The sequence below is a fragment of the Chelonia mydas genome, chromosome 7 (assembly GCF_015237465.2).
Source record: "Chelonia mydas isolate rCheMyd1 chromosome 7, rCheMyd1.pri.v2, whole genome shotgun sequence".
In the NCBI taxonomy this organism is placed as follows: domain Eukaryota; kingdom Metazoa; phylum Chordata; order Testudines; family Cheloniidae; genus Chelonia; species Chelonia mydas.
In genome coordinates, this window is record NC_057853.1 from 108,053,490 (window position 1) to 108,078,251 (window position 24,762).

At 35.3% G+C, this 24,762-nt stretch overlaps 1 protein-coding gene across 2 annotated transcripts in view; it reads left to right on the top strand.

Moving 5' to 3' along the window:
* The window catches only part of RAB11FIP2 (RAB11 family interacting protein 2), a 42,531-nt gene extending 18,935 nt beyond the window's left edge, over nt 1–23,596 (top strand). The window contains exons 4-5 of one of the 2 annotated variants that reach the window (XM_027826640.3): nt 14,865–14,910; nt 18,876–23,596. In XM_027826640.3, coding sequence (XP_027682441.2) covers nt 14,865–14,910; nt 18,876–19,103 — 274 coding nt within the window. In that variant the 3' untranslated portion in view covers nt 19,104–23,596. Of the gene's footprint in view, nt 1–3,270; nt 3,413–14,864; nt 14,911–18,875 lie in introns of those variants that run through there. The other variant, XM_043551264.1, reaches the window with a different exon arrangement.
* The last annotated feature ends 1,166 nt before the right edge of the window (nt 23,597–24,762 follow it).

The following is a 24,762-nucleotide window of genomic DNA, read 5'->3' on the forward strand; positions in this document are numbered from 1 at the left end:
GAAGATTATCTGATAGAACCTCAAGGCTGAAATATAAATTCTTTGTCATTTACGAAGTTTAAATGGAGACTATATGAAGAACATAAAACTATTGTGAAGGTAGGTTGGTAGGAGAGGGTCTATTTTTCAGGCATCAGGCTGGCTGACAATTAAGCTTTTAATGTTGAAGGAAGTGTATCTCCTTTTTGAATCTGGGACTTAGGGTTTGAGGTGGTGGCTTTAGTTTTGGTATTGACCATAGCTGACTGGAGATTGGGATGATGCAAGTTTTTTGTCTGGGTCAAGTGAATCTGAAAGACAGGCAATTTTTTTTTTTGTCTGACTTATTATCTAAGCTACCTGGAGCACACATACTCAAAGGTAATTAGGTGGCTAACTTCCACACATACATACGTGAACTCTTGGTGGGCCTACCATGCCTCTTGCGAGTCTAATGCGAGTCTTTCTGTTGACTTCAGTGAGCTTTATATCAGACTCCAAGTTAATCCTAATTAATTTAGTTTGGCATTTTCTGATTAAACAATAATAATTTGAGGAATAGCATTTCCTGGTAGTACAGATAATTGTTGGCTAGATGAGTTCCTGGAAGGAGGCTTTTGTTCATCACCTAGCCAATCCACTAATTGCCCACCTTATTGATTATCCTTGCTATTATAAAACAATACATTATGAAAATAAAAAGTAATTGTGTTTGCCACTTCAGAAGTGGAGAGAGATGTGAGTAGTTTGCTTACAGCACCTATTTGTTCCTAACAGTTAGATGGATGCAGTAGGGAAAGCAGGATTTCATTTTCATTGGTCTGGTTAGCTTAATAAGGGTTAACCTGCTGTTAGAGAATTACAATAAAATCAGCAAGAGTAAGAGATGTTGGAAATATGGAGATATAGGAATTCATAATTTCTGATAATCTCCACTCTGGCAAGAGCTCGCTCTCTACCCTTGAGCAAGTCATTTAACCTTTCTGCTTCAGTTTCCTTATTTGTAAAATGGGGATGATGCTTCTGTACCCCTTAAAAATTTTGTGAGGATGATATTACAGTTGATTAAAAGGCTTTGAAGATGTAATGTATTGTGTAAATGGCAAGGATTATTTTCTTACTCTTTTATTGTCTGGTGTAAATGAGCATTAGACACTTCTATGCTAACTTCTTGATGTTTGAAATAAGTTATGGGCTTACAGTAAAAGAAAATGCACTTTTTGTAAATGTTTATAAATCCATTAGTTCCAAGGCATTTACACCATGCAGCCAATGAACAGTCACTAAGCATACAATATATGCTAGTATTCCTAGTCATCCTTTAACAGTAATAGGATTTGTCTTCATAACTCCTAATCCACTGCTTTGAAACTTTTGCCCTATATATTATATTGCATTCATTATTGTAATTGCTCCCATTAATTGATAGAGCTCTCAGGAGGTTAATCTGTGGACACCAGCCATGTTGTCTTTATACCGAACACACCTAAATAAATAGATATTTGTCTTCGAAAAATAAAAATCCTTCATAAAATGACCAAACCTTTGTGCATCTTTTCTCTAAAATTGTTTGTTTAAAAAAATAAAACTGATGTGAAAATTTCTCAATTTACACCACTTGACAGGTGCTAAAAGAAAAGCATCTTTAATTCTAATGTGTTGTTAGGACCTCTTTAGAGAGATTGTACAAGTTATTAACAAGGTCCTCTGAGACAGAAGACGGGTAATTAACAAGACCTACAGAAGGAGTTTAGGTAATTAATGAGCTTCTGGGTACTGGACACGGTGTAACAAATAGTCCAATAGTTAAAGCTGACAGGTTGTTACTAGTATGATCAAATGGCAGATTTAGGAAAGTGATGTATGTGATAGATGTATGTGAACTTTCGAAGAATGATTTAAAAATAACCCTTTAGATTACATTTCTATGACAGAGTAGTCGTCATAACGGCAATTCTACACTTAAACAGTGTAGGAGCTAGTTAAGATTGAAATTTCATTATAGAATATCAAATGGATGTAGCACCCCAAAAGGGAAGTGACATACTAAGTACTATGTATCTATAATCATTGTCTGTTTTTGAAAAAAGTCAGTTGAACAACTGACTAAACTTTCTGTGAACTAGATGTTCCAGAAGCTGAGCAGACTTAGATTGAGTTAAATGCCTCTATAGTAAATAAGAAGAGCTTTCTCTCCTCACATATCTGAGTTCTGATTAAACCACTCAGAAAAAATAAGAGAAAATTTGGTTACTTTCTTGATTTCTGGTTTCTTGTAAAATACTTCTTATGTTGTGTATTTTAAGGAAAGAGGAAAGGAAATGTAGAAGTGGAGAAGGAGGGATTTTTCAAATATGCATTTACATATACTGTAAATATATATACATATATATAATGTGACCCGATATAACACGAATTCAGATATAATGCAGTAAAGCAGCGCTCTGGGGGGGGTGGGGCTCCGGCTGTGCGCTCCGGTGGATCAAAGGAAGTTCGATATAACGCGGTTTCACCTATAACATGGTAAGTTTTTTTGGCTCCCGAGGACAGCGTTATATCGGGGTAGAGGTGTACCAACCTGTTGGCCATCCACACAGTTTTGGAAGAAAAATACTATCAATTTGGTCAAAGACTGTTAATGTGGAAAGGTCACAATAGCGTACGGGGGGTGGAAATTTACCCATCTTTTGTGTTGATTCCAAAAGAGAATTTATAGTGCTTAAAATATAGGCGTTATTCCCATACTAACTTTGTCACCTCTTATGTGTATTACATTAATACCGTAATATTAACATCTTTACATACAATTGTGTTTGTAAGAAATACTTACAAAATTCTTATAGAAATTGAAATCTATTTGAATATATAGCATAACAACAAATACAAATAAAACCTGCATTCCTTCTATCCTGTAATCTATAGTGACAACTTACTGTGTTTTTAAATGTTCTTTTGCTACTTCAAACACACCTAAAAGTTGCATTTAAAAAAAAATAAGGCTTTTATTTACTCTGTTTTGCTTATCTTTCTTGTTTTGAGAACCGTTCCTAGATTTGACAGTTTGTCTCTTCAGTGAATCTCAATGGTTGTGCATCTCGTCATGCTTAACAGTCAGCCCTGGCTGTTGCTGGGTGTCTGCTGTTAGTAATGATGATGATAACTTCCTCTTTACAAATACTTCAACTAATTGTGAAAGTCTGAAATAACACAGATTTTTGCATTGCTCCTGTCTTCCTGACCTCTCATCACTGTATTCTCACCAAACAGCTCTTGCCGTCTCTTCATTTTCAGATGCTATTTCACAGAACATAACGTTTGAGAGTCAGATGGCACAAAAATTACAGGAATTTTGAGAGCATCAAAGTGACCAGAACATACCAACTGAGGACAAAGAGCAGCACACAGTATATTTTCAGGCTTTAAAATTTCATTAAAGTTTAGTATGTGTCACTGTTACTTCTCAATTTCGCCCTTAAGCATGATGCACTGGGGCTCTCTTTCTGCAATAAGCTCCATGTGAGTGGACCCCTGCTCTTGCACAGAGCCCATTAGAGGAACGGTGCAAAGGAGTGCAATGTTGTAACTTTTAAAAGGAATAAGCAATGCATCTCTCTTCTTAGCTACTTTCCTTCATACACTTTGTTTTGGAGATCCTGCTTCCAGAAAACCCATTATTTTGCCTGCTGCAGTAATGAAGTCTCTCAACGTATTTGTCTTTTGTCAATCATTCATAAAGCATAGGTGTGTAGGCTACACTGTTTTGAATTTTTATTTCTTTTTCCTGACTTTGTAAAATTTCTTCTCTGTAAGCAGCTGCATACATTGTTACTGTATTAACTTTAACTTGGATGGCATTTTGTTTATTTTCTTCACTTTCCTCTGCTGGTATTCACGAGATTATAGCTAAATTGCCACATTTCTAGTTAAATTAGATTACTGGTTTGATCGCCTAACCTATTGAGAATATTATGAAAATGACAGAATGAGTCAGTGTATTGTATTATTATAGAATTTGAATATGAACTGTGAATTCAGTATGCAAGGCACCAGTCTGACCTTTTTCTGAAGCACAGAACAAGTACAATGCTTGCAGGAGCAGTACAGAATTCCCACCCTGCCAGTGTGCTTAATCTCTGATGTGGAAGGATCATCTCTTATAATGAGAGAGTAGTTACATCTTCATGTCTCTGTCTTGACATTTGAGCTAAACCTGCCAGCTGTGATTTTGGTTTTGTGACGTGCACACAAATGAACTCTGAACAGGGCTGAAACCACCAACCCCCAGGCCATTACAAAGCAACTTTTCAATAATAGAGTCACTACCTACGCTGGACTGGAACAGTGATGGACTCTTACGGGATATTCTATTAACAGTTTGAATTGGTCTTGACTTGAGTAAATGAATCAGATATCTCTGATTAGAATACCTATTTTATAAATACTGATGGTGCTTAAAGTTCATGTTACTAAATAATTACAAGATTTTTACAAGCGTTTACAGTCTTGTAAATGCATATTAAGGCATATAAAATCCTTTGAAATTCAGTTCCTGCGCATATATAGTAGACTCCACTCAAAGCAGACTGCATTGGCTATTCAAGTCTTTAAAAAATTGTAATTGCTTTAGATTATTTTCTCAAATTTCATTTATTCAAGTGAAGTTGTTTTTTCTTTTTTAATTTAAACCAATGCATAAAGAATCTAAAACTGATAAACTTCCCTTTTTTTCTCACTGATGTAAAAATAAATTAATAAAAGAACTAGTTCTGAAGTCTTTAGAAATAGTTCTTGACCTTGAGACTTTAAATACCTAATTTCAATCTGGAGTGAATTTTTCGAGCTGAGTTATAGATCCCTGAATTTGTGCCTTATAGTTCAAGTGCTTACACAACCTAAACTAGAGTGACCTGAATGATCCATAGTACATCTCTTGAGGATGAAACATCATTAATCATTCAGGTAGAGCACCATCTGTTCAAAACTAGATTTCTTAGCTTGGTATAAAAATGCCTAATAAAAAGAAAAATATTTAAATGCTTAGAAATATTCCCTTTTTATTTAAGGTTATTGTCATTAGCCAATTTTGTTTATAGAAACTGCAATAAAATTCAGTCTGGCATAAAGTGCAAAATCACTGCAGCTTTATATTTGAGGTTCAAATAGTCTTTTAATCCCTGTGCAATTATTCAATTATTGCACTTGCATGTTTAATAGTAATCTGGAAATAGTGGTGCTTACATCTAGTGGTTGTATTCAAAGTGCTAGTTCACTTATTTCAAGGTACTTATATTTGAAACTGCCTCTAAGGGCTTGTCTACTCTTAAAAGCTAGAGCGGTGCATCTTCACCACTGTAGTGCTTCAGTATAGATGCCACCTATGCCAAAGGCAGAGGGGTTCTCCCATTGGCGTAAGTAATCCACCTTCCCAAGAGGTGATAGCTAGGTCAGCAGAAGAATTTTTTCTTCACCTTAGCATTGTATACCGCAAAGGTTAGGATGGCTTAACTACATCGCTCAGGGATGTGACATAGCTGGCTTGACCTAACTTTTTAGTGTAGACCAGGCCTGAGAGAGTTTAAACCATCATCCCAGCAGGGCCCCTGTGCATGGCCTACCACACTTATTCTTCTCTCAGCACTTTCAGAAAGCCCCATTATGCGTCTCGGAATCTGCCTTCAACCCACTGTAGAACTGATTCTCCACTGCCATGTCACTTCTGCTGCAATTTATACGTGTGCAAAGTGGGGGTAAAACTACCATTCTCGTTTGGCATTTTACACCAACTTTTTATTTTCTTTGCACACATGTAAATGGCTACATAAGGTACACAGCAGTGGAGAATTATGTCCTTTATCTTTTGTTTATAAATATAACAAAGCGACCTCCAGTAAGGTGTTCTAAAGTTGTTATATTTCATGATTGCACTTTTTCAAAAGAAAAAATGTAATTTCAAATCACATAAATTGTACTTTTAAAAGAAGTATTGTTGCAGTTTACATTAATATTAATCCCAGATTAAAAAGTATTTGGTTGGAGTTTTCTAAATTACTAAGAAAAGTTTTTGACCTATATTTCACTTCCACCTCAGTCTGTTTTTCTCTCTGCCTCTATTGAGCAGCCACTCTTTTCTTTTATACATGAATAGGCAGGCTGTTAGTTGTGATAGACACTCAATGTAACAGCTGACGGTTGCTTAGTACAATGGATCAGATTAAGTCCAATATCTGAGAACAATTTTGTCGTTTATTGGTTAGAGCAACAAAGGGTCTAGGTTCCGTTATCCGATCTGTGGAGAATATTATTGTGTGACCCAGGACAAGTCACAACCACTTTTCCACAGTTCACCAATCTTTAAAATTAATCTAACCCCTCGTTGAGAGAGTGATGTGGTCTAAGTTTTGCAAAGTTCTTTGGGTTCTCTGCATAAAAATTTCTATGTAAATGTAAAGTTTCATTATTAACATTATTGGTATAGTACTAAGGACTTGTCTACACTTACAGCGCTGAAACTTCCTTCGCTCAGGGGTGTAAAAAACCACCCCCCTGAGTGATGCAAGTTTCAGCTCTGTAAAGTGGCAGTGTACAGTGGCAGAGCTCTCTCCTAGTGCTGGAGCCGAGACTACACAGCCATGTTAAAGCGCTGCCACCGTAGCGCGGAACGTCGCCTCTGTAGACATATCCTAAATCAGTTATATAGTAAGTGCTCTTCAGATGTGAGGAAAAGGTTCCTGCCTTGAAGGGTTTACAGTCTAAGGCCCCAATTCTGCAATGAGCTCTGTGTACAAGGCTCCTTGAATCCACAGGGAGCCTCACACTGACTTTAATGGAGCTCCATAAGAATGCAGAAGTCTGCTCGTGCATAACTTATTGTAGAATCAGGGTCTGTATACACAACATGTAGATGGAGGATGAGATGCAACAAAAAGTGTCTTCCATCCAAGATTTGTTATTAACTCCTTAACTCGCAAATTCATAGAAATGTTAACAAAATGGAAGGATGGCAACAACAACAATTCCTGGTATTATTTTTGCAACCTTGTGGTTCACATACTCCAGAAAGCCCTGAATGATTGCTTTGTGGCAGAACAATTTATATAGCAGTGAATCCCAAAACATTGTTTACCAGAATCTCATAGGGAAGTAGATGGCAATAATGTGCCCAATCCATCCTTCCATAGCTGCCATATTGCACTGTAATTTCCCCTAGGAAGTGGTGTCTTCATTACTAGCCTGCTATGGCTGGTAATATTTGAAGGAAAGTTAGTGTCTGAATTTCATTAACTATATCATCTGCATTTATTCCTTTTTTCCCCCTAGAGTATGTTGGTGGTAGGATTATATTCATATATATTTTTATGAAAATAAATATACAATTAATTTCAAGTTCATGAAACTTACTTTAAAAAAAAAGAAAGAAAGAAAGAAACCTGAAAGGTATGTCACTTCTGAGTAAAGAAACATTCCACAGTCCAAAGATTTTGGATAGGAGTGATCTACTTCACCTTAAAAATACCCGTGTTAAGTAAAGTAAAAAAAAGAATTGGTGTAACTTGCAAATTACCTGTAAAATGGGCATTGTGTAACATATGATGAAAGCACTCACTGAACTGTGTTGATATTACATTAACCAAGAAGATTTTAATACTTTGAATAGTAAAGACTAATGTAAATACATACTTTATACTGAAAAGTTATACACAGTAGTGATTGTATAACTAACCTGCATAGTGAAAGATGAGTATCTAAAAAGCTCTTGCTCCTTAGGGGAAATATGATTTACATACAGTATGTTAGAAATCTTTGCCATATACTCATCACAGTGTCAAAGTAAACTGCTCCAGCTGTAATATTTTTAAATTTGTTGTTGAGCAGTTTTTTATAAACATTGCTTTAATCTCTAGATATTTAGAAACCAAGTATTTAAACAGCCAATATGTCTAATGTTTTATTTGTTTACCATCATAAATCTTCAAGAACATAAGTCTCAATCATAAAACTGATCAGAGCAACTTAGAAAGGACTATTCAAGTAATGTACAACCACCAAACTATCTAACTCTTTCCAGGTGGCTGTATTGGAAGGAAAATTAGGTATTTTATATCACTGTGATTAAATAAATGTATTTAACTGGTGGAAAAATCATACACACATGATAAATTAAGTATAAAATAATATATTTTTATGGTCATGATGCAAACCAAGACAACCCATAAAATCATAACTATGGTAAGTCTGTCTGTCTTAGCTTATGTCATTTTTTTTCTAGTCACTTTTTTTCATTGTGACAGGAGTTAAGGGGAGTTTCAGCTGTGACTTCAAATAAGTTAAAGTTGAAGTCAAAGTAATAAAAGCCAGGAAATTTCAAACAGGTTTTACTATTTAATAAAATTTAGATTCTAAAAAATAGTTCCAGGAAAATAAAGGGTCTGAATTAACCTGATAAAAATAACAGATATAAATAATATAACCCTAGGAAGCTAGCTGATTCCCAGGTGAGTGACATGGGGGAATTGGCTAATGACTATGCTAGGTAGAATTTTCTGTGCTTAGGAGGGAGCTTAGGTTTCTGGCATTTGGATGTTGGACAGGTCTCTTGATTGGAATGTTTCTTCCTACACCATTTCACGGCAGCTGATTTTGCGTCTATACTCTTCTCATTGGCCTGTTCTGCTGATGTGATTTACTTTCCTTGTGCTAAGTCATGACCCCTCTTCTGGAGAGTAGAACTGATAAAGGGATGTTTGCATTTGAGAGCCCAGGTATGGAACATTCATGGAAGCCAGCATGGCACCTGGATGTAGAGTCTGACAATGTGGCTAGCAGTGGAAAATTGGGAAGAGAGCATGCTGTGGGCAGTGTGTGCGGTTGTTGGGGGTGGTTCTGGCAATCTGGAGTCATGGAAGGGGTGTGAAATGCCTTGATTCCTTTAGGGTGATGGACGAAATAGGAACTAGAAGGTAGATGAGCTTCCTTAATGTTCTGTGGATTAAGTGTCTACTTCTCACCATTGTGCTTAAATACTGTACATGTGGCATGTAGGACTTGTCTGAAACTCCTTCTGCATCAAAAGTTTGCACAGCTCAGGGCAGTGACAACCATCATTTCAAACATCACAATATTTTGTTGCTTTGATGATAAAAGCAAAGCCCTTTATTGTGTTTTAACAATCTTTTGTACTTTTCCTCTTTTATTAATTGTGATCTCTCCCCCCTAGGAAAAAACACTTCATCATTTTTTCTCATTTGAGTGTCATCAGAATGCTTTGCATTATACATTCATAGAGAAAAATCTGGTCCCTGCCTCAAAGTTCTTACGTTTTAAGATCCTAATCCTGAGACACTTATGTATGTGTCTAAGGTTATGTTTACCCTGCGCACCTTAGAGTGGCACAGCTGTGCTGCTGTAGGGTACGCAGTGAAGCCGCTCTTTGTCAGCAGGAGAGAGCTCTCCTGTCAACAAAATAAAACCACCCCCAATGAGGGGCGGTAGCTTTGTCGGCAGGAGAGCTTCTCTTGCCAACAAAGCAGTGTCTACACCGGCGATTTTCGTCAATAAAACTTTTGTCGATCGGGGGGATGGGTATTTTTTTTTTCACACCCCGACCGACAAAAGTTTTACCAACGACAGTGCAGTGTAGACATAGCCTAACTTTACTCTCATAGATAATCCCATTAAAATTAATTGGAATAACACCATTCTGACACACAAATACTAAAGCCTTATATACAGTTAAAAGCTTTTCCACTTTAACTATGCTGACATACTTAAAGTGGCAAAAAAAACCCCAACAAATCCTAGTGTAGATGCCATTATACCAGTATAAAAATATTTATGGCAGTATAGTTTATTCTGGTTAATGAACCACAATAAGCATTACTGGTATAAAGCTCCTTATTCTAGTATAACTGTGTCTACAGTAGAGCTTTTACTGGGATAACTAAACTAATTAAAAAAAAATCATCCCTTACTAACATAGTTCTGCCAGAAAAACTTGTTAAGTGTAGACTAGATCTTAAGTTGGTGGTATAATGTTTGTGGCAGATTGGTGGGTGGATTATCATTGAAAACACTTCAGAGGAGTAGTGTATTACACGGGAGGGATTTGAAAGAAGACGTGGAGGTTATTTTACTACACAGGATGGGAGTTAAAGGAGCTACATGGATCATGGTGCTAAAAAAGAGCAGAAGGAATAAATAAGCAGTGTTTAGTAGCAGCAGAAGTCAGCTGATCTACCAATTATCTCTTTCATTTTCTTAAGTGTCTCTGGGCCCAATGTCATCTTAATGAAGCTTATTTTAATATCTATCTTCGTCATTTTGGATTATAATGGCAATTTTAAACTACACTTTACATACTATTCCTACTAAAATTAATAGATCATTTACATTAGGATCATGCATGCGCTGACTGAGCAATGGTACGCTGTCTTCTGGAACGGTTGTTTGTGGAGCTGCAAAATCCTGTTAAAATTGATTTTTACTTTGCATGTGAGCATGCCTTTCTAATAGCGAATACATACAAAATCCATTTTGTGAAATAGTAACCGGGCATACACGTCACACAGTTTTGATGGTGGTGACCTGTGAGCCCGAAAGAACCAATTTGACTTTTGGTTCCCAGGAGGAGTTGACAGAGCTGTTTAGTAAACTGAGCAAATTTAGTTTTGAAGTAAATGAGAAACAATAAATATAAAATACCACAATGCCAATTTTTACAGTCACTTTTGACAGTGGAACCACACTTTAAAAACAAACAGAAAAAAATGCTTCCAAGCTGTGAACATATTTTTGTCATGTTTCCACAGAAAAACTTCACTGCCAATATATCAAACCCTGGGAAAAATAAGGATAGGACCTTAACTATTTTAGCTATGTTGTGTACTGCTACCATTAGAAGAACAGCAAAACTGATATACTTTGTTTTATCAGTTAGATATACATATTCTATAGAAACATGTTGCATTGGTTACATCAGTGACTGCAGTTAAAAAATCAGAATGGCCTTGTGTAGTTAAGAAAATGTTGCTGAAGAGATGGAAAGGCTTATGATCAATACTGTATTTATATATAGTGTAAAGGAGTATGTCATTTTGTTTCTTTTTACATAATTATAGTCAAATAAAATACTAAATTAAAGTTAAGGGTGTGGCATTATGAAACAAAAGAAACAAAAAGAGCCCAGTAACTTCAAATACACAACACATGCAGAAAAACCTATATTTGCAATTTTAAAGGTATTCTAGGGTTCTCAGTTAGTGAGTTATGAGTACAGCTGAGAGAGTCTGGAACTGCTCAGGCTCACCTCTGGTTGGAAGAGCTGGCAGGAAACCATGCTAGGCTCAACGAGACCATGGAGCTCCCAAGTTAGTTAGTAGACCTTCTCATTTAAAAATAAAAATAAAAAAATTACAAGGTTTCAGACCACCTGTTTCTTCCTCCTTCATTGGGAAGGAGAGTATTTCCCACTTATGTCTTAAAACTTGAATAATGTGTGCTTCATTTGTAATCTTGCTGTCATATTTGTGTGCAATTGCAGTTAACTACGTACCAAACATAACACTTGCTAATTTTGTAGATGGAATTAAGATGCCCGCTGTGTCATAATAAGTGTGCATGTTTTTCAGTTTTAAAGAAGTCAGTACTCCCAATGGTTTACATTTCTAATTTCAAAATACAGATTTATTGTGTAGTGACTGTTACTCTTCCATAATAGCAGATAAAGAAGAGCAGGTATCTCAGAACTTACTTCACAGGAGCATTTAAGTGGTTCAGTGCTATAAAAGATCTTGCTTCCTTAACCTTTCAGAAACTCGGTTGAGCAGTCATTGTATTATTCTGTATCTTGTCTAACATGAGGAAACCGTTCCAAAAGAAAGGTATCCCAAATTAACGCCACACTTCATTAAATAAAGACATTCTTGGTTTTCACCAAGCTAATTCGATCCAGTTCACTTAACTCATTTTTTTTGTTCTCAGAACAGATCACAAAAGACAGCCATGAATGAGTAGTTCATCATGTGTTTGACACATCAGTGTGAGACTAAAAGGCAGACCTTGTGAGAGGGTTCCTGCCTTTAGATGTGTGGACAATACCTGATGAAAGAGGCCCCTCATTCAAAACTGTTCTCTAGTGAACAGGACAGAACGCCTCAGATCACTGTACAAACTGGTATAATAGAAATCAACCAGAACTTGATTCCTCAGACACCTTTTCCCTCACAATTGTGACTGTTCATGTAATCCAGTCTTTATGTAATATTCTAAATATTGCAATTGGTTCACTGTGCTTCAGTATAAACCAAAGACCAAACTTTCCTAGAGCTCATTTGGCCTTTAATTGCTGTATAATTGCAAAATACTTGCTATATAAATAGGCTTGGGAGAATTCAATGTTTAATTTTTTTATAATTTGGAAGTATATTACTTTTTAAACTTTTTTTTTTTCATTTTTTTTATCAATTTAAATTTTCACCATTGCAGGAAATTATGGGGGGGGGGGGGCAATAGACAACAATTATTTAATGACAGTAGATGTTGAGATTCAAAAAGTTAAAGCTTTATAACCATTAAAACACAAGTCATCAACATCAAATGTTAAAATATACAAAGTAGATCTTAAATCAAACTCTAATATGTTTTCAAGCAGCATTTTTTCTTACTTTGTCTGTCTGTGAATTTCTGTCATTATAGATGGAAATACTTCTTCCACTGTGTGTGTGTGTGTAGTGAAATTGACATTTACCAACAAAAATTTAATCCTTCCAAGCCTCTGTATAAAATATGCCCATTCCACTCTTCCATATCAACTACATATATGATCAAAGGTTTATAGGCTTAGCAAAGGAAGGAATGGACAGCAACAAAATAGCCATTACTTATTTTAGGTTAATTTTTTTATATTAAAACTACAAATGCTGTACAGTGTTTTCATAGCTTTAAAATTGTTCTTTCAGATGCTTGTAATAACCTTTCAGTAGCCTGAAATTGAAATGTTTCATTACCAAATTTAATTTTCCTTTTTCATGCACCAGCTTGTTTAATGTATTCATGAGTACTAGGCTACTGAGATATTTTTTTTCTTCTTCCTTTTAAAAATTAAAGGTGAATTCATTACTCATGAGCCAAGAAGGCTTTGGATTGATCAGAATGGTTTGATACAGGTTACATGCAAGCAAGCATTGAGAAGGGCCCTTTGGCAAAAGCTCTGCCAGCAAGCTTCAGCCTCAGCACTTTCAGTACATGTGTGCTCCTGGGCTATATATAACCTTTACAGTCTTACCAAATTGTAGATTTTGTGATATATAATACAGAGACTAAAAATAATGTTGTCAAATAATTTATTATTATAATCCAGAATCTGAACCCATTTTCCAGAGAGTAAATGTTATTTCAGTAATCATTTGTAACAACTATAAAAGGATACAAAAGCATTGGTTTTGAAAATGAAAATATATTCTGAAAATTACCATATATACATACATGCCTGCCACTTTGACAATGGCAACTTTAGTATTATCCATATCAGCAGTCTGTTGTCCCAGTTAATTTGGGAAAATTTTAAAATAGCTGTGTTTTTATATGTGAATAATTTAATAGGTTTGAGTGGTTATTTATTGATCTTATTATGCTTCTTTTAAAGCATGTTGCTATTTATATTTGTACCTTGTCCTTTAGTCTGACCATATAAAAACAGATAAATGAAGTATATACTGTCCAGTGTTAAATACGTATTTAATATTTATTAATACACTGTAACCAAAGCATTCTAAATGTGTGTGCGCACTGCTGGATCACCAAAAATACTTGTTTATGATTGCTGCAGGGAGTAGGGGAGTTCGGGGTATGTGCTAAATGAAAGCAATGGGCTACAAGAAGTTCTGTGGGAAGTTTACTAATGGGGATTTTGGAAAATTAAGCAAGAGGGGTGAGGAGCTAAATGTGTTAAAAGAATTATATCAGAATAAAACTAGCAGCAGTAGTGTTGAGCAAGGAAGAAAAGCTAGACAAGTAGTATAAAACTGGAAGGAGAAAAAAATTGTTTCATGTTAGATCTGGTAGGGGTAAGCATTGTTAATGTGAGATGGTTTTTCGACCTATAAAATGAGCTAGTGATTTGAACTGGGTTTCTGAAAAGCAGATCTCCAGTAAAAAGACACCAGAAAAATTGGCATTAATTGGTACCTTTGTAATGACAATTTCAGTCTAGATGTGTACGACGAAGTGGACATGGAAATTGTATTAGCATCTCACCTCTGGAGATGATCTTTCTCAGGTCAAGTTGAAGCATAATGACACTGTGATATGTGACTTTCATTATCTGAAGTTTACCTGGTCTCATCCGTAGAGAACCTGAATTTCCAGGACTATTGGTTGAACAGTTGATTCACTTACCAAAAAAACAAAATAAAACAAAAATCTTTAAAAGGCTTTTATTCTATTTTTCAATGAAAAATTATAGCAATTTCATGTATGTTTAGAGTAGAAAACACGATTTCAAAAAATGAAAATCTGAGTTTTAACGTGATATAAAGTTCTGAAAAATGCATTTTGCATACTACTGCAGAGCAAATTGTTGAATTATCATTTGCAACCATCTCCCCAAAGCCTTAATTTCTGTGTTTAATGGTCAGTATAATTATAATATGATTTTAACTCTAATATATTTACAGGTTTTAGAAATGTTGCTTACATATTGTTTTATGAAAATTATCTTTGATTTTGTGTTTTTCTTAAATGTGTTTGAAGTCAAGAAATTATGTGACTGTTTCTACATTTCATATAAGCTATTTTAGTAATGTTGACATTCGGTACAATGTTATTTTCAAAATGGTGTTTTTGTTGATGAGTACATACCTGTAATATTTTGTTTTTTGTTATTCCCATAGTTTTACTATGAATCCTGCAAGCATTGAAGACCTCAGGAAAACAAGGGTGAGTGACAATGTATTGGAGAACTATCAGTTCAATACCTACTTGGTGCCTGAAATAGAATAAATAACCAAACGTGGTTTTTATTAACTTCTAATATGAACATTTTAAAAACTTTCCTGCTTGTTTTATCCAGCAATTCTTAACAAAAGTTTCTCTTTCCTGGTCGGAGACTGGGTTAATTCAAAGGAACTGAAAAGAGACTTTGCAGAGTATTTGGAATAACCGCTGAAGTTATAGTGTAGAATAGATCTTCCCAAGGGAAGTAGTGAAACACCTTTTGCTTCAGCCATTTTGAAATAAGTTTGGACAAAGCACTAGAATGTGTTGCCTGGCAAACAATCCTGCATTGGCAGGGGATGAACTAGATCAGCGGTTCTCAAACTGTGGGTTGGAACCCCAAAGTGGGTTGCAACCCCGTTTTAATGGGGTCTCCAGCGCTGACTTAGACTTGCTGAGGCCTGGGGCAGAAGCCGAAGCTTGAGCCCCACCGCCTGGGGTCAAAGCCAAAGCCCGAGAGCTTCAGCCCTGAACGGCAGGGCTAACGTTACAGGACCCCTCCCTGGGGCTGAAGCCCTTGGGCTTTAGCTTTGCTTACCCCCCAGCCCCCGCCGCCGCTTGGGTGGGCTCAGGTTTCAGTCCCCCAGTAATTTTTGTTGTGAGAAGGGCATCATGATGCAATGAAGTTTGAGAACCCCTGGTCTAGATGATCTTAACAGGTCTTTCCCATCTGTGAAGTCTATGATTCTTTATGAAGGACAGTTTTTAGTAGGCTAATCAAAATGCAAGTCATCCGCAGGTTTAGGAAAATGAGTAAATTATGTTATGGTTAGAAGTACAAATAACAAATGAACAACCTAATGAAGAACAGCAATAAGGCCTTGTAATAAAGAGACTTGAAGTTATTCTTTGGAATAGTTGTTTGGCCCTAGAAATAGCAAAAATATAGTGTGTACTAAGAAATAAAGAAAAAAAATTCTACACATTTACTATGTAATTTCTTTGTACAAAAGAAAATATAATCTTGCTACAATTTCTTTTATGAGCAGATCAGATCTTTAAAAGTGGGTTTGTTTTCCCTCTTAAAAAAATAAGTTGCATAGACAAATAGATAGGACTTTATACTGTTTGTATTTCACTATATTATGTAAATGACTTGCAATAACTTTTGATGTTTCATAATAAATGCCCAAGTTTTCATAATGTAAGAAACTGGTGGGAGATGTCGGAATGCATGAAGACTGCCTTTGATCAGATAGTAAACTGAATTCTACCAAGCAGTTACTTAATCTCTGACAAAAAGCAACATCAAAAAATTGATTTAACTTAGCAGCTATTGTCTGTAAAGTAACCTTAATTACAGTTTCTATGTGCTTGTAAATGTACTACCTCAAATCATGTAATTTATTGTTGGTAAAATCATCGTTAGAATTCTTTTAAGAAATATGATGTGAATTATTTTATTTAAAGGTGATAAAAGAAATCCTTGATGTTGTGATGTTTCTTTGGAATACCAACTATGCTAAATGTCAGTTGCAGGATTCTGAGGTGGTGTTCATTTAATGTAAGATATAATTAAGAGGAGAAGACACTATCTTTATATCCCTTACTTTTTGAAGGAAACTATTTGAAAAATCTGAATGTTCATGATTATTGTTAAGATATTTGAAGTCATTTATATTAGATTCTGCAATAATAGCCCTCCACCAAGTAACTTTTTTTTTCTTCCCTTGGATGTAGTGTTTAGCAATTAAGTTTGTATATCTTCTACTCTGGTGCCAACACCTGTCTCTGAAAGCAATGTTTAAACAGGAGCAGTAGCCAATTGAAAGGGCAGCATGAGCTCTTTAAGGCCTAATTAAGAACTGAAAGGGAGATGAAGCATGTAGGACAAAAGATGTGAAAGCAGCTGAGATGATATTCCCAGAGCAAAATTCCTCATTAGAACAATAGAATCAGAGAATGCCAAGCCTTTATCTTATCTCTGTAGCTCTCCTTCAGTTGCTGTGGATGTCAGTTTGTACCCCAATAAAGTTGGTTACTAGGACAACCCTTCTTTAAATATTTTGCTATTTAAAATCTTTTGCTAAAATTTAAATTTTATAAGATAATTATGTCCTAGTAAAACTTTGGTAGCAATTTTTTTTGAAAAGTAAAAATTAGATTATTCCTTAATCTTTTAACGTGCTGTGTTGCCTAAATTTTCAAATGGAAAATTACAACCAAAATGTGAGTTATCCCCATAATGTTGGCATTGTCCTTTCCTTAAGTATTAAAGACATACTGATATATAGTTGAATCTTTATTTTTCTTTAGCTGGAATTTTCTTGTATATCTGCTTGATGTTTTGGTGAGAAAAGAATGTAAGAAAACCTCTTAAAACATACATATTATGTATGGGAAACAATATTTAATAGTTAAAAACATCATTGCATACTGGATCTAGATGTTTTCCAATTTATAAAATTGAGCAAGCCCTTTATTTTTAGACATGGAAGTGTTAATATTTTTTTCTGATATATATGAAGTATTAGTACTGTAAACAGAAAAATTTCCTTCCTCAGGGTGGAAGAAAATGTGCAAAATACGTGAATGACTAAGAATTGGAAATGCTTTCTATTCTGTACATATTATTGGAAATGTGGTACTAAATGATTTGTAAGTTTCACCAACTTAGGTATTTTTATGAAGGGAAAGAAATTATCTGCTATGATGATTTTTTAGTAAATTGACAATAGCAAATTAACTGTTAGTAAATACTGATGTTTAGCTGAAATTAAATCTCACAGAATCAGTCAGAAATCCTAAAATGTTAAATGGTGCCAAGAGTTACTAATAGAAAACAATTGATGGAGAGAGGTTGATTAACTTGTAGCATTCCAACTGATTTGCAATACACCATCACTTTTAATTAGCCCTACTTGAAAACTTTGGCCACCTGCATATTTTAATGATGAGATGGATGCCAAAGTGTAAATATTGAGCTGTGCTGAAATGAAAAGGAGTGAAGCAGGCTACTTCTGTATTATCTACTGCTCAGAGTGGTTGCTGATTGTGCCTGATTTATCATTTTTAATGAGAAGATTCAAATGTAAACAAAAAATATCTCCTAAGCAAGAATTACTTCACCTTATATTCAAGTCAGTGGTTCAGGATTGAGAGGTTAGATGATTTTACTTAGTCAAATGTTTTATATCTTTAAATGTCCCAGTCTCTGAACTAGATAAAGCTAATTATTATACACGTCTAACAGTGCTATTATTTTCATAAACCCACTCTTGCTAATTATCCTTTTCTTAATTATATGTTTCCTGGATTGTACATTGCTTTTATTACGGGAATTAAACGTACCCATCTCTGTTAATACTTCTACACGTAGTGAATCATCAGAAAGCACTGCTGGAAATGTTGTTGTTTCTCTTGCTACTTAATTTAGAATTCAGTGCAGCACATGCTTTTTTCAACTTCTGTTAGTTCTCCTTTCTAGGTAAGTGCTCTTGTGCAATTAGTGCTCTTGTGCAGCTTTTTAACTTCATCCAAAATATAAAATAAGGAGTTCTAATATACAATAAGCAGAGAGTGAGGCCAGGACTTGGAGAGCCACTGAAGGCCAAGAATGGAAAATTAGAGACAGATGGGTCCTGAGGTCATTAAAAAGCTAGATAGAGTCTTTGTTGTAGTCATCTCAAAAGATGAACAATAAAAGAAAGAGGACTCAAAATAGTGGTGGGAAGGTTTGAATAGTCCAGGGCTGTCTTGCTTCTTCCCCTCCTTGGTGGGTCAGTCATTTTAGGGGCATTATATTACCATGGAGAGAAGCTTATTTCTGGATGTGAGGTGTATCCTGCTTGAGAGCAATATCATAAGTGACTTTCTGTTTCATAACCTCTCAACTAATTCACAATATTGGATTGTCTCCCATATGTCTACTAAAATTTTGTGATGTTTTTTCATTTTTTCATTTATAGGATGGAAATCCTTTTGATGCCACTGCAGGGTACCGTAATCTTACATATGAAGAGGTCTTGCAGGAGCTGGTGAAACATAAAGAGCAACTTAGGAAGAAAGACACCCATATCCGTGAACTTGAGGACTACATTGACAATCTTCTTGTACGAGTAATGGAGGAAACACCTAGTATTCTCAGAGTGCCATATGAACCTTCTCGAAGAGCTGGCAAATTTTCCAAAAGCTAAGGCAATAACACTTCATGGTTCTTTTTATTGAATGTGTTAATGGAAGGACATTTTGCACTACACATTTTGATTTCTTAATTTTGTTCTATTGTCCACTCCTTTCCCATTCTGAGAGATTCAGGGTTTTGTCCTCCAAATGCTAGCAGGGACCGTCGAAGCTAGTAGTCTGCTATGTTTATTAAAGAACTTTGAAAAAACAAATAGGAGATATAGTAGATGAATTTCTCACATTCTTTTTTGGAAATTACAGTTAGCTATATTTTACTTGCAGTACTGTAAATAATACACCTTGAAAATGTCCATTCAGTTGTTTTACATGATAACTTACTCCTAGCCCTGTTGCGGTTTGATACCATATCTCTACTTTTACTACTTATTGATACACTATTATGCAGAGTCACTCTTTTTGGTATTACAGCATTCCATCACGGGTGTCATGCTAAAGTCTGTATGGTACGTTTTGCCGGATGTGAATATGGATTGTTGCAATGTGATATTTCAATATAGTTAATTCTCAGCATTTATTAGAGAGAACTCAGTGGAAACAAAGAGGAAATGCCATATCCTGTACGGTACACTTTAAGAATGTTTTAAAATGTCATGTCAGTTCAACAATGGCATGTATTGCAATCAGTTATTTTCACACTTAAATTCTGGATTTTGTGTACAATGAACACTGAACTTTGAAATCAGTAAGTTAAAAGCTAATTACGATATGGGTTTTTGGTGTAAAGTTATTGCATGCCTTTTTATACATTAAAATAGTGTAAACAAAATGCTAATCGAGTCAGAAGTAGGACTGAAGAAAGTGGTGGATAAAGAGGTTAATACTTTTTTCAGTCAAATCCTACAGCAGAAAAAAAGTTTAGGAGGAGAAATAAGAAGACTGACTTAGAGATATGATTCTGAAGAACTAAAGTGACCCAATCTCAAGTTGGGTTTTTCATGTGACGCATCTTTCCTTTGATTTCCAAGGCTGCTAGGAAAAGAGTGTATTGCTTAGGCATGCCTGGAGTATTTCTCACAAAGACCTGAAACTAAAAAGAGGAGATCTGTATTCCTTTTCAACCATTTTAAAGGTCTGCTTTTAATAAGGACGATGGAAGAGGTATTTAAATAAGCATGCATCTAATCATTTATATTTGCGTATAATATGGTGTACAAAAGTGTGTACTGTTTCACACATCAGCAAAATACAGTAATCAATTTCTGATAGGAAACAATGGTGTAAGGAAAAAAAACTTTACTGTACTAATATCCACTAAATTATTTTATTTTAATTGCCTTGTACGTCTTAAATGGGTTGTCTGTTACTGTGAAATTCTGAGGTGTATCAGAACCTATGCAGGAGAATATAATAGCATTGGATTTAAGAAGTTAAAATTCTTGGTTTTGAAAGAAAATTTTATGTGCATGGTGGCAGGATTGTTTGTTTTTTGTTTTCTCCATTTGTTCTTGTAAACTGCTTATTTTTCTTACACTGGCATGTGGTGGGCTTTTCTGAGGAGGAAAAAAGCCTAAACTTCCGATTTTTGTCGTTGTTTTAAAGAATAAGACTTTTTTTTCACGTTTAAGACTTCAAAAATGAATAAATCCATCTTGAATTGTTCTGATTCTGGACACTATGAGATAAACCATTGGAATCAGAGAGCTCTTGACAATGTAACTATATTACAACAGCATTGCATTGTACTCCGAAGAAAATTATTTCTTTGTACAGTGTAAATAACTTTTCACTTCTTGACTTTATTTCTTGTTTTACTTTTCATTCTCCAAAATGACATGGGACAGTACCTGGGATAGGAAAAAAGATTGATTGATTGTGCCAGGTTCGTAAAAAGTGTTAAGTATGAAAGTCCTGACCCTGTGTTGGGCTATATTATCATGAACCATTATGCTTGGGCGGAGCCACAGTGACTACAGTGAGACTGCTCCTGGTTGTAGTGTTCTGCGTTAGCAGATCATGTTTCAGGATTAAGGCCTGATTTACTAAGTAGTTGCTATTAAGACCACCCAAGGATTCATCAGGTATTGTACCTCATAAACCAATATGAATGTTCTTTTGTCTACTTAACTCTAAATGACTAAGTTTATTGTAATATATTCAAAGTGCCAAAGATAGCATATTAAGTTACAGTTCATTTATTGTTCAGTTAGTTTTTGCACTTGAAGGAGATTTTAATTTAGAAATTATACAAGGTTGTATGTCAATTATTCAGTATTCCCACAAAGATTCTCAAACATTTTAGAGTAGTTTGTCTAAAGCTAATGACTTCTATATATACTGGGGAAATGTGCCATTGAATTTGAAGCTGAACTCCACCTTAATTTCAAAAATCACTGGCGCTATGTGATCCTACGTTTGTAAGGTTTCTTCTCTCATCACTGTCTTATACATATCAATAGGAATTTCACAAGCAAACCAGTAGGAAAATATTCCCCAATGAGTTTAAACTTCTCCAAGCCAATCTATAATTATTGAAATGAAACATTACTGTATTTAGAACCTCTGAAATGACTTCTATTGGAATGTTAATGTGGAATATCAAAATGCATAATTGATTAAAAGTAGATCATTTGACATATTTGCATAGCAAAAAGATCAATTTTACTGCATTAGTGAAGAAATTTAGTGAAATTTTTAATGTGCTATCTAGTTCTTTCTGATCTATAACTGAATAAAAGCACCTTTTGTTTCTCCTAGTTTATCACAAAAAGGGAGAAAAAGACAAATGTAGCTTAGAAAAAGGTACAATTACTAAAATATGCAGAATGAAGCATGTGCAACTATAAAAATATTTGTACAGTGTGTAATTTAAGGTACAAGTTATTTTTGGTTTAATTTTGGAAAGATATTAAATGCACATGCTTTTCTTCTTTAAGTAGGTTTTTTAAAATGATTCACATTTTGTGGGGATTTTTACAGGCTATTTTTCAAGGACATCTTCACTGTAAAAGTATTTTATGGACCATGCAAAATTTTCAAATCAAAACACTTCATACAGAATATTCCATACATGTATAAGACACGAGGAAATTTCTGTTGATTTTACTCTTAAGCATAACACTATAAAAGCATCTTCTAACAGCTTCTGAATCTGTAATACCTTACCACACACAATCCATCTTTCAGTACTCTAAAATCTAAAGATGAAAACAGTGGCAATCCACACACTTTTATTGATCTTTTCTCTGAAAAATTTACATGAAGCTTCATCAGTATATGTACTGTACTTTGAAATATTCCTTTGAAACAGCTCTGGTACTAGCAATGTGTTTAACTACTTTATTGAATGAATATCAAGGCAATATTTTAGAGTTGTAAATAACCAATGAACTTCTTGCCATTCAATAAGACTGTTTAATATTTATGTATTACTTTTTGCTGTTGTATTTTATGTTGAGCTTGGTTTTGCCACCTACGAATGAGTGTAGCATTATCCATAGATTATACATAACTCCATCTAGTGCTGTTGTCTGTAAATCAAGAATTAGTTGTAATTTTCCAACTATAAAAATGATGCCTTGTATTTGAAAGGGTTCTACAAATGGGGACCCAAACAGAACTGAGCTCATTAGTAACCAGGTTGCATTATTTTGCTGTAAGGATGTCCTTTCTTTAACTAGGTGCATCTTAAAAGAAACAGAACTGCTGTCTTAATATTTTTACTACTGCACTGGAGTTTTATTTACACCTATAGCTTTAAAAAAAAACTTGTCCTACACCAAGTTTTTAAACTAAACTCATGCTTTGTTGCTGTTTGTGTATCCATAACTATGGTAGTTATGTTAGAGGTGTCAGTTGTGCATTTTAAAATGGTTATAGCCTCTTGATCCACTTGCTCTCTTTTGAGGTAAATGGTGAAGGGTTATAGCACTGCTGTGTTCCTGATATTAGATTTAAGGGTTTATCAGTATTTTCATTCTAAACCCCTGTTTTCAGAGATTTATAACTTCTAAATCTAGATATAGTCGCTGGAAGTGTTTAATATGCAATAGGTGGCACTTTAATCTGTTTTTGAAGGGTTGGGAGATTTATTTCTGTTGAGAAAGGCAAAGACAGCATTTATTTTATCTTTCATAATTTGTACGTTGAAAAATCCACTATATTTGCTGTTAAGTGTATTACAAATGATACAGTCACTCTTATTCTTCTTAGAAGCTTCCAGCTGGCCTGTATTATGTTAGGTACAATAAAATGCTGAAGATCCAAGTTATACAGGAGGTCTGTAAAAGATGTGAGCATTACTTAAAACAAAAGGGTTGATTTGTCTCGTGCAATGAATGGTAGCTTGTGTACATTTTTAAAGTTACAGATTCACAACTATATGCACCCGTGACAACTGTATACGTACGATATTGCATGAAACATTTTTGTTATATGCACTAGGTGTTGAACTCTCTTTAGTTGATTAAAATACGTAATCTTAATATTTGAATTCATTTTCATTCAGTATTGCATGTGTAACGCTAATAAAACACAGTGCACTACAGCAAATGTCTTGTAGTTTAATATGTGTCTAATATGTGTGCAAAATTATGCAAGATTTCAGCATTCTAATCAAGTGTGTAGTTTCAGGACATAATGACCATGCTTTTGAGAATTACAAAGAGTGTATTTTCTCAAGGACAGTTGTAAATGTATTTCATAGCTGCTTGGAAGCTTCCTCTTAGATACCCTCTTGAGAACATAATTGTTGAAAGAGACCTGACTTGTTCCATTGTGCTGTGTGTGTGTGTGTCTTTTAATATAGAGGAAACAGTCACCAAACCCCATCCCCTTCTGACTTCGTACAGCAAGAACATCACATATAGTAATCGCAAAAAGAAAAGGAGTACTTGTGGCACCTTAGAGACTAACAAATTTGTTTGAGCATAAGCTTTCGTGAGCTACAGCCCACTTCATCAGCTGTAGCTCACGAAAGCTTATGCTCAAATAAATTTGTTAGTCTCTAAGGTGCCACAAGTACTCCTTTTCTTTTTGCGAATACAGACTAACACGGCTGCTACTCTGAAACCTGACATATAGTAATGAGGGCTTTGATACTCATGGCTGGGGTGGCACTTACCATGCTGACAATCATCCATGGAAGATGATGATAGGAGATATATAATCCACATCACTTTCCCTGTCTAACAATTTCAAAACAGAATCCAACCAGAGAGAGATTACAACTAGGGCGCTCCAAAGAAGTCATATTTTCCACAATCCCATCAATAAGGATGATGATTTCACCTGTTTTTATCAATATAAAGGACCTCATTCAGTGGCAGATGTAGCCTTCTGATTCAATGGGTACACCAGGCCTTAGCACAGGGCCTGCTTTACTCTGCACAGCCACCCCGGGGACGGTCCCAGTTACACAAGTCAGTGAGAGAGACCCCACCCGATATGTTCTAGGGAACGCAGTTCTGCTCAGCTGCTCAGAGTGGGGGAAGGCCCTGCCCTTAGCCAGCATCCTGGCCACGTGTACCTGCTTCCTGGACTTTTGGGGGCATCTCCTGATCCCCACCTCCCAAATCCCCTCTGGGAGATTTTACTCTTCGGTATCCAAAGCAGCATATGACTCTGATAACATCGCACAGTGATGTGGGTCGGAGCAGAGCCACCGTGACACAGGGCCTGGGCTTCGTGATTTCTGCGGGTGCAATTGAACCC